At 35.2% G+C, this 13,832-nt stretch overlaps 2 protein-coding genes across 3 annotated transcripts in view; both read left to right on the forward strand.

The window, feature by feature from the left end:
- The first annotated feature begins 355 nt into the window (after positions 1–355).
- Positions 356–7,472, forward strand: LOC117122093 (mannose-1-phosphate guanyltransferase beta-A-like). 2 transcript variants are annotated; one of them, XM_033267565.1, is made up of 10 exons: positions 356–496; positions 1,923–2,073; positions 2,503–2,583; positions 3,023–3,071; positions 3,289–3,431; positions 4,053–4,211; positions 4,441–4,519; positions 5,095–5,222; positions 5,705–5,887; positions 6,229–7,472. In XM_033267565.1, the coding sequence occupies exons 2-10, from the start codon at positions 1,945–1,947 to the stop codon at positions 6,358–6,360; spliced, it is 1,083 nt and encodes a 360-aa protein (XP_033123456.1). In that variant the 5' UTR covers positions 356–496; positions 1,923–1,944; the 3' UTR covers positions 6,361–7,472. The 2 variants fall into 2 exon arrangements, with proteins under 2 accessions (XP_033123456.1, XP_033123457.1); XM_033267566.1 differs by having other exon boundaries at positions 356–491.
- A 3,796-nt stretch (positions 7,473–11,268) lies between these two features.
- Positions 11,269–13,832, forward strand: part of LOC117122095 (serine/threonine-protein kinase TBK1-like) — an 18,129-nt gene continuing 15,565 nt past the window's right edge. Inside the window, exon 1 of the mRNA XM_033267569.1 lies at positions 11,269–11,286. The gene's annotated coding sequence lies outside the window, so the exon portion shown is untranslated. The remainder of the gene's footprint in view (positions 11,287–13,832) is intronic.

Consider the following 13,832-nt stretch of genomic DNA (forward strand, 5'->3'; position numbering starts at 1 on the left):
CTTGCAATTTTATTAATTTGTTATGTTTTGTATTATATTTTAATAATAAATAATGTGTCAAGAATTTTGGGAGCAGACGCTCTCTGCCATTTGTATCTTTGTATCCGTATTCGATTAACTGCTATTTCCACACAAAACTTTGGTTTAAATTACGAATCCTGTTTTAATTGTGAAATGCATTTTAGTAAATATTTGTTGTCAATATTAATTTTTAGCATTTTAAATCACCATAAATTAATTATTTACCAAATGGTAGAATCTGAAGCTAATAATTTAAATTATAAATTTATTAATAAGACGCGTAAGTAATTCGAACCGATCGAACTCAGTCCAAGATATAAGGTCATGGGTCAATCGTTATCACGTGTAACCATTGTTGTCCCTGCCATGTATGAAGAAATGCTAGATTAAACAAACTTTGGCTCGCTGACCCGATCAACTGATGAGTACGTGGCGTTCGGTTACCTAGGCTATCTCAGAACCCGTAAAAAGTAAGGTATGTTCATATTATTTTACATTAGACTGATTGCATGATTAATTACTTTATTGTATTATGAACACGATGAATGAGACGTTTGTCTGACTCTTTATGCACAGAGACAGATGACAGAGAGGCAGCAGGCTAGGCCTCATCATTCCTCCAAGGGCCTAGGTCTTTTTTTGGCTCAGACCCGGCCATGTCAAATGAATGTTTAGCATCCTATCTTATCTTAGCTCCTCCTTCCCAACTGTCCTCCACCTCATGAACAGCTAAGCGAGGCCTATCTTGTTTAGCAATTCCCAATTCCCGATAAAATGTCAGTCTATCTTATGTAGACTTCTGCTTTGGAATAATGTAATTGTGACTCGGCGATAGGGTTAGAGTTTTGGCCTATTTAAAGATATTCTCAGAAAAAAGTGAAATACAATTTCAATTTGCACAGAAATTGGCCCTTGTTTTTAAAATGCGCTGACACATTTTTTTCTATTTTTAGGCCTAACTTTTAGCACACAGGGAATCCATATGTGCACAAGCCCTACTTTTTGGAGGGTGGGGAACTAGTCATCATCCATAATATGAAATTTATATTTATTTTATGCTGCATTTGTTAGGCCCAATAAAAAAAAATTTATTAGTTTATCACCCTAGTAGCGCATATGTCTTTTATGGTACTGAAAAAAAAAATTGATTTTTGAAAGTAATTTTTTTTTCTTATTTTTTTTAATTAAATAGATAATTGGCTTATTCGCCTGGTAAAATTTTTGTTAAGTATTATTTTCATTCGACTGGTTTTTAAAATAGACTTCGTTGACAGCAAAAATTAACGTAACCAGAATGCATTAATCAGCGTTAAGTTATTCACATGACCAAAAAAACTATGGCCGATTGGTCGGTTTAGCAACAACATTTGTGTTTCAGAAAATAAAAATTACAATATTTACCCACATTGAAGTCAAAAAATAATTGTAGGCCAACAGAATTCAAAAACTGGATGAAAACATTTTTTTACGAAAAAACCTATACTGCCACAATCTGAAGCAGCCTTGATTACGCAGCGTACTATCGTGGTAACTATGCAGCCATTTTGTTTTGTCGAGTATTTACCAGTTTTCTATTCGACTGGTCGTCTTCGTTAAGTAGGATTTTACTACTGCGCAGGTGGGCGTGGTTTAACGAAGAACGACCAGTCGAATATGGCCATTGTTTGTATTATCTCAATCATGTTTTACTTTGAATATCAGTATCAGCAAACAACCCAAGGGTGATATTTGTTTTTAGCAAAATATAAAATTTTAAAAAAGCCTCCCTCCTTCATCATTTTTCCTGCCTAGATAGGGTGATAAACTAATAATATATTTTCTAAGGCCTTACCATTTTTACATTAATATGAAAACAATATTTGCAGTAAATATTTGAATAATTCAAACCATATATTTTTCAGATTGTATCACCCTACAGACACCATGAAAGCCTTAATTCTAGTTGGAGGGTTTGGGACGCGTTTACGACCGCTGACCCTTAGCTGTCCGAAACCACTTATTGAATTCTGCAACAAATCTATGCTGCTTCATCAGATTGAAGCATTAGCAAATGTAAGTTATATTTAGTTTCTTTATATTATAATATTAATAATTTATATAATTATTATTATTTTGATTTGGCCTTAATATTTATAATTATGTCAGATATTCTATAGAGGTCAATATTTATTTCACAAACTTCCATACACCACCAGGTAACCACTTAACACACCCAAGTGAAAATGGGTAAGGCACTTTATCTAAATGTAGATAAAAGTCATGGTACAATATGGTCCATGAATAACCTGGTGCAATAGTGAATAAGCATTTATTTGCCACTAAATCACAGTATTATGTAATCTACCATAAATAAAAAATCATACACTGTACTATACTATTACCACTGAGTAAAGAGTATGTAAACTGCTGAGCCACATCGCCTCCTTTATTGGTCCAAGATTAAGTCCTATACAACAAATTTTTAAAACTTTTAAATTCCAGGTAGGAGTTAAAGAAATTGTCCTTGCCGTTAGTTATCGAGCAGAGATGCTGGAGAAAGAATTAAAGACACAAGAAGAAAAGGTATTTATATTAACCAGGTGCATGTCTCTGTGTGAAAGAATGGCTTTTGAAAACATGTGTACCTGTAGCTCTAAATTTGGACACCAATGCTTCTTAAGAAGGTGAAAAAGATCTCCCAGGGCTCAGTAAGATTAGGTCCCACATTAGACAAAAAAGGGGATTTATTTTACTACCAAAAAAAAAAACTTTTTCAAATTAGAGACACAAATTTTAAAATATTTCATAGTAGCCTATTAATTCTATGTGTAGCCTCATTTTAAGGTCCAGTGGGGTTGTTATATGAATGAAATCATGGTGTTCATTAAGATTTGAACTCAGGACCATTGTAGACAAAGATCTTAACCATCCAGCTGTAGTCACACCCTATTTTCAGTTCTCTACACTAGAATGACTAGTTTGCCAGTTTCACTTACATTTGTTTTTTTTTGTTTTTTTGCAGCTTGGTATCAAAATAACAACATCACATGAAGAAGAACCATTAGGAACAGGTGTGATATTTTTTTGGAATGTGGTATTTAAGTCTGGCGCACATGACTCTTTTTATACCAAATTACATTTGTAACTGTTTGTAAACCGTCAACCTTCAAGTAGGCTTGGGATTTACCTTGAGCACTATGCTCCCAGAGGGAGCGCTAAAAACTGAGACTTATTTCCAATCTCCAGGTAGAGTTTTTACAAAATGTGCACATTATTTATATTTTCCAGCTGGCCCATTAGCCTTAGCAAGAAAGATCCTAGAAGCAGATGGAGAGCCATTTTTTGTTTTGAATAGTGATATTAGTTGTGTATTCCCCTTCAAACAAATGATAGAATTTCATCGTAATCATGGGAAGGAAGGAACAATTGTGGTATGTAATCCATGTCTTATCGTTTACAATGGTAATGGTTGGAGACTTATATTTTCGCATACATATGGTCTCTATGCAATCAAAAAAGCAAAATCTTTTCTAGTAGATCAACTAAGCTAACCAAGCTATAATAAATAACCGAAACATACTAACGCAAAAGAACTAACACTATCGCACCATTCAACTGCAATTTGACACCACCGACAAACAGTGATCAGCACATGATTCTCAGGTGCTCCAATAGTGTTGGCATCTGGCCTAGCCATTCCTCTCTTATCTAACCGAAATGTCCACTGATTAATCTCAGATAAGATAGTATAATACATACTCCAAGTATCGAAATGCACGCCATCATGTCGGGATTCAATATTTTGACATTAATTATGTCAATATTCAATATTTTGACATTAATTATGTCATCACACTGCATGATGATTTCGGTACTTGGAGTATGTATTATACTGTCTTACCTATCTTATCTGTTGCTACATTTTAATTCTTGTACTGTATTTTTCAGTAATAAAGGTGCAAGAGCTATCCAAGGGCAATGATCTTGTCCATGCATTTCTTCATTGCTTCTCTCTGTTACTCATAATTGATAACAGTTTATGTTTCTTGTAGGTAACAAAGGTGGAAGAGCCATCCAAGTATGGTGTTGTAGTTTATGATTCAACGAATGGTAAAATTGAGAGTTTTGTTGAAAAGCCACAAGTGTTTGTCTCAAATCGAATTAACGCTGGCATGTATATTTTTAGTCCTGCTATATTGGAAAGGATACAGGTATAGTGGTTTTATTGAATAATAATTATTTAAATAACATTCTATTTTTATTTATTAGTTGGTAAGTGTGACCTTTTCAAACCCACATGTGGAAATTATTTTTTTCCCATAGGTCTACTGAAATACAGAAATTTTGCACTATTATCATACATTTTATATCCAATATTGTTAAGTACAATGAAGCAGAGTGTGATCAGTTAAACATGCTTATGCTTATTTTCATATTTAGTTAAAACCTACATCAATCGAAAAAGAAATTTTCCCTGCGATGGCAGCTGACTCTCAACTCTATGCATTTGAATTAGATGGTATTGTATTCAATTATTCTAAGTCTACAAATATGCAATTAATAGTCCATTACTCAATATGCTTCAACTAAGCAATAGATATTTAGCCAATAGGATGCTAGCACCTATTTTCATAAAACATTGATGGTGTACCCTAGCATTTAGGGTTTCTCCTGACTGTCGAGTGTCAAACAATTTGTCAAATGACAACAGTCAGAATGTAATGTAATGTAGTTAGATTTATATAGCGCTTTATACTGAAACAGTCTTTAGCTCTCAAGGTGTGGACTACCTCTTACAGTTAGGCCAAGGATATATCTGTTCATCAGGACGCTTGACTAGATTTTTAGCAAAATATCTAAAAAAGATACTGTTACAACAATATGCTGTGTCTGTTCATCTAGATAAGTACCTAACTTATAAACTACCAAGATTATTTTTGATGTGTGGAATACTTTTAAAAATCAACAACACAACAAAATACTGTTAATAAGGCCAAATAAAAAAAATTATTGTGTTGGCCACGCCCAACCGACCCAAAATGTTCGAAATTGAGAGTCAGCATTTTCAACAAAATACCTTATGTGTATACACAGGTTATTGGATGGATGTAGGGCAACCGAAGGACTTCCTCACAGGTATGTGCATGTATTTGAATCACAAGAAGCACATGTCACCCGAAGAGCTCTACCAAGGAGATGGGGCTGTTGGAAGCGTTCTAGTGGTAGGTGAACTTGTTAATTTGACAAAACAAAATTGTGTGTGTTGCAGTTGTTCATAATCCAGAAAGGAGCTTGCAGAAATGGGACATGTCTAATTTCTGTGGAGCATTTAATACCAAATACAGTATACACCTATGAAATGAAGATATGTGATATGCCTTTTCTAAAGCTCTGTCTAGGTTATCATATTTTCTTTGACAAGAACTGTTTTATGCCCATATATAGTCATGATGTGCCTATATATGGTTACGATGTGATGACAAAGTCTATTTAAAAGGCCAATCAGATTTAGGTATTTTCTATTAGAAAAAAAATGCGTACTTCCTCCTGCAGTGTCCTAAATGTGCTTAGCTAATATTTATCATGCTTTTTTTTGGCCTTGTGTACTTTTATATCATTCTTTTCAAGTTTCCAGTTTGTGTCTGCTATTTAAGTGGTTAAATAAATAATGATTCATTCGTATTTGCTTGGCCTGATACTCTAGGATCCATCTGCAAAGATAAGCAAGAACTGCCGAATAGGTCCAAATGTTGTGATAGGGCCTGATGTGACGATCGAGGATGGGGTATGCATCAAGAGGAGTACCATACTAAAAGGAACAACAATTAAATCACATTCATGGATTGAGTCTTCCATTATAGGCTGGAAATGTACTGTTGGCCAATGGGTAAGTTTAAGTATATTGAAGCTGTGTCTGAGACCCATCACACAGCGCGTCATCTAAAGTAACTAACATTTCCTCTCAGAAACTTATGCTTATAAACAATATAGAAGCATTTACCACTAGTAACTAACAGACGCAGATCCAGTAAGGGGGCACGGGTGGCACGTGCTTCCCCCTTCGGTTTTCCACTAAATTTTAAAATTCCATTACATATCAATGCTGTGTATTCTGAAAATGTTGTTCCCCCTTTTGGAAAATTCAGGACCTGTCCCTAAATAATTCTTTTCCTGGATCTTTAATCTCACTTTTTTTTTTCAAATTAAATTTTATTTTTTCTTTTTAAGGTGAGAATGGAGAATGTGTCTGTATTAGGTGAAGATGTAATTGTTAAAGATGAGCTTTACATTAATGGCGGCCGCATTCTACCTCACAAATCCATCGGTGCTTCTGTCCCTGAGCCTGCAATTATTATGTAAGAATAAAATGCAATTAAATTTTAACTGGGGAAGAGGAAATTAGAAGAAAGAGCAGAGCAGAAGGGGGACATGGAGCAAATAGAGATAGCTGAGAACCATTATATGGAACAGGGGACCAAATCAAGCTGGTGACAATTCAAGCAGGGAACCAGTTAAATTAGCAGAACAGCAGTGGGCTCATTCTAAAGGGTTGTAAATTATTTTCATTTATTTTGTCTACACATTTAAATGCAAGACTTTGTGACAGAAAAATTATTATAGAACACAAAAAAATTAAAAATATGTTATATTAACATACTATTTTGATATTAATATATTGAAATAGCCATACAAAAAGACTAAAATATAGAGGCTGTTGAATTTTCTTTTGAATGATCCTAGGATATGAGATAGTGAAACGTTAATGTAAGTTAACGTTTTTTATTTCGTCAAGGTTTCGCTAGTTAGCGACACAGATTAATCATGAGTTGTGTCATGAAGCATTAGAGTATTTCCATGAAATCTTGTTATTATTTTAATGTTTCAATAGAATTTAAAATAAATTTAATTCCATGTAGATAGTTAACAAGAACAATTCAATTAAATGAATTGCAAGAATGTTCAGTAGATTTATATAAAAATATACTGGTATTGATATCATGGTTGAGGTCATGAATATTCATGGAGGTCAGCAATATTGACCTCATTAACATATGTGTGCCTGTGTTATGATTTATTTCATTATAGATATGATTTAGACAGATTAGTTATTTGTGTAATAATAATGTCCTTTATATCCAGACTATCAAGTTTTATTGGACAAAAACATGTGAAATGCCTAAATATGGTCATGATGACATCACATCATGACCATATATAGACACATCATGACTATATATAGACACATCATGACTATATATAGACACATCATGACTATATATAGACACATCATGACTATATTTAGGCACATCATGACTATATTTAGGCACATCATGACTATATATGTCAGAGAATTTGATAATCTGTACATGGTGGGCATTTCATAATATAAACAAAGTTTCTTTATGTATGTCCAGTACATTATGTTTTGCTGTCAAAAATAAATAAAACAGTAATACAGTAATATGAAATAATTTGCAGTAAGTTTGTCTTTACAATTATTAAATTCCTCTGATCGTACGTTATCTAACATGCGACAATTAAATAAGAAATGCTTAACATCTTCAAATTCTATCAATAGGTCTACGTAGCTGACATTTTCCTAAATTAAATTCATTCCATCTTCTAATTGTGTTTTCAAGTTGGAGTGTGTTAGATCAAGTCTTGAATTTCAAGTTAACACCTTTGAAATCTACTTTATCAAGGAGGTAGTATTCCAGCCCATTTACCTTCTTCATTTTAACATAATCAAAAGTGATTACTTTAAGCATACTTTTTCATACCATTCATCATTGTACATTTGACGATTTATAATTTTGAATGAGTTAAACCATGCTGGATTATGCGGGGTACGGGCATCCATAGATAAAAGATTACCAAAACCACCCTTTACAAGAGTGAACTTAATATAACCACTTCCATATAAGTTTAACATTGTTCTCATTAAGGTACGTAGTGCAATAAATAGTAGCCTAGGCCACCTATGATCTTCTAGTTTAACAAGTCTGTCAAAATACTTCATTCTCAGTAAACATTTTGGGTATTCTGTGCACTATCACAACCTAAGTCCTAACAAATTCCTCTTTATCTTTTATCAGAAACTTTTTAACATTTTAATAATCACTGGTTTCATGGCATTAATTATAATATTTACAGAGAGTAATTGTAACTTAATGATTTTAATTTAACAGGATGTACAACTGCCTGCAGAATGTTCTTTCCGTGGATGGGTCAATTATATAGTTCATTCCAACGATTTTGAGGCGTCTTCTTGATTTATGAAATTACATTTCGATCAAAAAATGAAGAGGTACCAAATCCCCTTGAAAATAGTGTTTGGAAATGTCCACGCCAGGGTCTGGGTTTCTAGGGGCGAAACCCCGGTGTGGGCTGGTCACATCAACGGTATGAACGCGTAAGACCGCACGCGACTAGATTCTACTAAGTGCGTAATTGGCTGGGTTTTTTTGGTGGGGAAAGAGAAATTTTCCCTGCTGAATTAATTCTCGAACGAGATAACGAAAGTTCCCTATTGACTCAAGCTACTGCATGACCTTTATTCAAATTTAAATTCAAAATTCAAACTTTTATTAACCTCCCTTGGCAGAGCACAAAATCATTGCAATTAAAATACACAAAAATACATTAAAATGGTTTTAAAAAAAATTAATAATACCATCAATCTCATTTGAAAATAATAAAAACTTAACACTGTCACAAAGGCATCATTCTCACAATTAACATATTTAAAAGCTTTACACAATTGGGATCGAAACTTATTAAACAAAATAGAACAGATGGATGATTTATTAATGTTTAAACCTTTTTAATTAACGTGTTCTCAGTGTCTTTCTTTGAACCATTTAATAGATGTGAATAAAAGCATCTTGATTTAGAATTACTAACGAAAATCTGATATACTCGTTGATAAGATAAGATGAACTTTATTGTCCAAATAAAAATGGAAATTCAAGTTCCATTTGGCGTAAAAAGCACTACTCAATTCACAATAAGTTACATTAAGTTACATTAAGATTTACATTGCATTAAAAATAGATACATGTGTATCCATGCATGTGCGCAGCACATGTATACATACATATACATACACACACATATGTATATATGTATACATACATATATACACACATATATACACACACATAGACACACACATGAAATTGTATTATCAAAAAGGAATAATAATGAGACCTACATCATTTAGATATGCTAGTTCTTATTGCACGTTGATTAAAAAGTAAGTATATATACACATATCACATACATATAGGCCTACATACACATACATGCACACATACACACACATACATATACATATATATATATATATATATATATATATATATATACACACACACATTTATATATGTATATACACACACACATACATACACACACACACACTGTACATACATATACATACATATATACATACATACCCACATAGGCCTTCATATACTGTATATATATATATATAAAAGTCAAAAAGGAATAATAGTGATGCCTACATCATTTAGATAGGCCTATACTTGTTCTTATTGCACATTGATTAAAAAGTCGAATTGAGTTCATTCGTCTGGGGATATAGTAGGTTAACTTGCTTACTGTTTATCACTTCATTAATGTGGGGTATATTAAGAGCGTGTAACAACGGTTTGTTTCTGCAATACTTTGGAAGCCCCAAGGCAGCCTTGATTAATTTAGACTGCCGCAACGCATCAAGTTCCTGAATATCTGACTTTTTCAAATTAATAGATTCTAAACCATAGCTCAAGGTTGGAACCATTATAGAGTTCCAGACTTGTTTTTTGACGTCAACGTTACAACCATTTTTACATAACCCCACCCCTTGCAGAGCATAAAATGCTCTTTGACACTTGCTTATTCGTTCTTTAACATGATATTTGCCTTTAAGGTCAGAGTTAAATTTCAAGCCAAGGTACGTAAATTCATCAGAACATGTTAGCTCAGAGTCCAATAAATGCCACGAAGGAGCAACATTAAATGGTGTTTAGTTTTGCTTGGGTTAAATCTCAGCCCATTTGACCTAATATAAATAGGCCTATCTGAAAAGTCGATCAGTTTTTGCAAACAAGATACACACTCAAATTTTATATTAAGTTTAATAAACCAATTTCTTCTATTTTTAAATACATTTTCCCCTGAATTCGTTATCACGCATAGACTTCTGCTAAATGCGTGACAAATTTATGATCACGCATAATTATGTTTCTGCAAAATGCGTGTTTCATCCAAAACCACTTTGAAATGAGAGACCGTCCCACCATGCGAGACGGTTGGTAACTATGTTGTTTTTACACAGTAACTTTTCAGTCGATCGCGTCGTGCATGGAGGTGCGTGGGGTGCAAACTAAGTTTTTGGGAATTCCCCAACCAAATACACATTAGACGAATAATAAAATGAAACACACAAAAACACACACCAGGGGTGGCGCCAGCGGGGGTGGGGAATTCCCCGTCGGGGAGAGCTCTCCCCGTCGGGGAGAGCTTCCCCCGTCCCCCTCCCCCGTCGGGGAGAAAAAGCACGATTCGCCGGGGAAAAAAAATTATATGTATTTTCTACATATTAGGCCTAGTAGACTCTAAAATCGATTAAATAAGCCTTTGAAACCCCTAAATTGTCAAAATTTTCGGGGGCTTCGTCTGGGGACCACGTTTTGAAACCTTTTAATCGAAGCTCGACCACGCCCTCTTTGGTTTCGTCGGGGAAATCTGACCCCTCGTCGGGGCATCGCCCCCCCCCCAACTCCCCGTCGGGCAAATCCCTGACACACACGCACACCCACCCCCCCCCCACCCCCACATCCCCCCCCCCACACACACACACAAACTTAATTATCACGGACACAGTGGAATTGGAAAACCCCAAGCTCCATTTTGGAAACGGAATCTAATTAAACGTGAGCTGTTATAAATTTAACTGCTGGTGGTACGAATGTTCATTATCGACTAGGTCCTTTATCTGTGGTGTGGTGGTTGTTTCATCTGGTTGTTGACGATCCTTAGGTCGCTGTTAAATTGGTAAACAAATACGTAGTGTCATTCCGTAATAAGCACCTTAAATACAGTAATACAGCTATAGTAATAGTAATATCAATTGGAAACTTTGATATTTATGCATATAAAATGAAATCGCATAGGCCTAGGTCTATTTTAGTTGCGAGAGTGAAATTAATTAGGCCTACGAAATCTGATCATTGGAAAAAAACCAATAGGCGTATGTGCAGAATAAATATCCGTGGAAATGTAAGTTGAAATTATTTTCTTTACGAAAGATTGACTGGGGGTGCAGATGGATTGCAGACGGATTGCAGACAGTGCGATCGTACTCCCTAAATTGTATTAAGAAAAATAATTGGTGTATTGTATTGTTGATATATTATTTTATCACTAAAAATGACCGGTAAGATTCCGGCACCTTGAGGTCAATATTTTCAAAATGTTCCCGCCTCCGCCCCAACTATGGTGGGGCTGAGGCCCTCCCCCTCCCTCTCTGGGTCCTCTGGTGCTTCAGTAGGGCCCGGCAATTATCTTACACTGGGGCTATAGGCATACAGGCCGCTGTATGTACAAGTTATATAGGCCGATCATTTTGTAAATGTTATTATTATTATTATTATTATTATTATTATTATTATTATTATTATTATTATTATTATTATTATTATTATTATTATTATTATTATTATCTTCATTCCTTATTTGTTACCGTTATTATTGTCTTCTTCAACCAAATGTTAATTTTGAAGGTTGCTCAAATTCATCTCAAGGCCTTGGATTCAAAATCCTATAATTTGCATGATTTTATTCTGATAAAATCAATGCATGTTTAGTTTATTGACCCAGTTTATCCATTAGATTGGTGCAACCTCCTCAATCCTACGAAGAGTAATCATACCGTACTCGCGCGAATAAGCGCCCCGTTTGAATAAACGCCCCTTCTAACGTGAAAATTTTCTTAAGCGCCCCGTTTGAACAAGCACCCCCTTCTAATTTGAATAAACGCCCCTCAATAACTCAATCAATCCTGGACTGTGGATGTTGACATGATTTGAGGTGTGGAGTGGAATCACATTCTCCTTTAGTCAATATCAAAGTGAGGATATTTATCTTGGACAGATGAGAGCTCCCTGGACAGACAGTATATTTCCAACTTTCATCTTCTAACATTTGTCTATAGCCTAGTCCTACTGCTTTTCCGACAATTTACACCTAACACATTCTCATTTGAGTTTTCAAGAAAACATACAATGATCATGCCATCCTGCTGATCTCAATCAGCAGATGGCCAACAAGCTAACCACCACCACTAATTTCATCTGCTATTCTGCTGTTATGTAATACTGTACTCACAACTTTCTTGTCATGACAAGCCATGCTCTTTGGACGAAAGTTTCCGCCGCACCACCATTCGTAATTTGGGGTTTCCTGATATCCTTATAATCGTTTTTCATTCAAAATATGCCTCTTGAATTTAATAAGTTCTCATAAGAACCCCTCGATTTTCATCTATTTCCATAAGCGCCCCCCCCCCCGCTCATTCAGGCCTCTCAACGGACCACCAGGTATTAGTCTGGATCAGTGGCGTAGAAAAATATTTTTGATTGGGGGGGGGGGGGATGATTGGTATGTAACAGGCGCGGGGGTCAGGGGAAACTGCCCCATAACATTACTGATGTCGTACACACCATTCAGTGTGAAATGTGGCTCTCTTTGCAAGTACATCTAACATCTAAGGAAAGAAGAGCTTAGATTGGTACCAAATAAAATAATTTTGTTATCAACATTAATACATTATGCTAATTTTCATCTTTGTAAGCGCATAATACAGTGCAAATTATTTATGTGACAGTCTTTTGAAGTGTGTAAATCTCCATTTTATCCCATACATAGTCAAAATATTGGGGGGATGATACAATGGACCGTCCTCTTGTCAAATAATGGGGGGGGGGGATATATCCCCCATCCCCCGGGATCTACGCCTATGGTCTGGATCATCCACAGGGTGGGGGGAGCACATTCATTCGGATCGCATCGGAGCTAAACACTTTATATAAACATTCCCTCCTGTGCCATTACAGTATTTTATTTGTTTATTCTATTTTTATTTAAATGTGTATTCTCCAAAGCAACAGCGACTTTCAATATAGTAATTGAAGTCTTGTTTTCATCCCTTTCTTTGCCTTTACGTACAGACATGTATCTTTTGAAGTGGCTGCTGTGGAATTCATGAATAAAGATTGATTAAATTGAACGAGGGGGTTATGTCTAGATTGGTTTCGTTCGCTAGACGAAAGCAATGATAGATAAGAGGCAACTGAGATGGTTAAAATTTACAATAACAGATGTTTAATGGTCGGCCAAGATTTTTTTTCCTTCACAGTGTGATCGTCCAAAAAAAATCAAAGGCCAAGGGGACGGGATAGCTCTTGCCGAGTATATAATTACATATGGCGACATCTTCTTAATATCTAAAATAGACACAAGCTACAATGAAACCTGTTTGCACGTTAGCATGTATATGTTACATGAGTGGAATAAAGTGCTAGATTATCATATCGCAACATTCACTGAATTACGAACGAACGTATTTGCAAATTTTATTCTCTCACGAACCAATGAGCGATCGCGACTCAAACAACACGTAATTTTGTCGATGTAAAAGGGGAACTCCCTCGTTTGTGCGCTTGCGCATTGATGTCCGACGATCTGGTGGAAAAACTCTGTCTCTGGGAAAAACCAACGCCGCTATATCCGTTTCGAATAATAGCAGAAGTTGTTCTGTAGACGTT

This window comes from Anneissia japonica, unplaced genomic scaffold, assembly GCF_011630105.1.
Source record: "Anneissia japonica isolate Jap-2015-1 unplaced genomic scaffold, ASM1163010v1 scaffold288164_len509026_cov199, whole genome shotgun sequence".
Classification (NCBI taxonomy): domain Eukaryota; kingdom Metazoa; phylum Echinodermata; class Crinoidea; order Comatulida; family Comatulidae; genus Anneissia; species Anneissia japonica.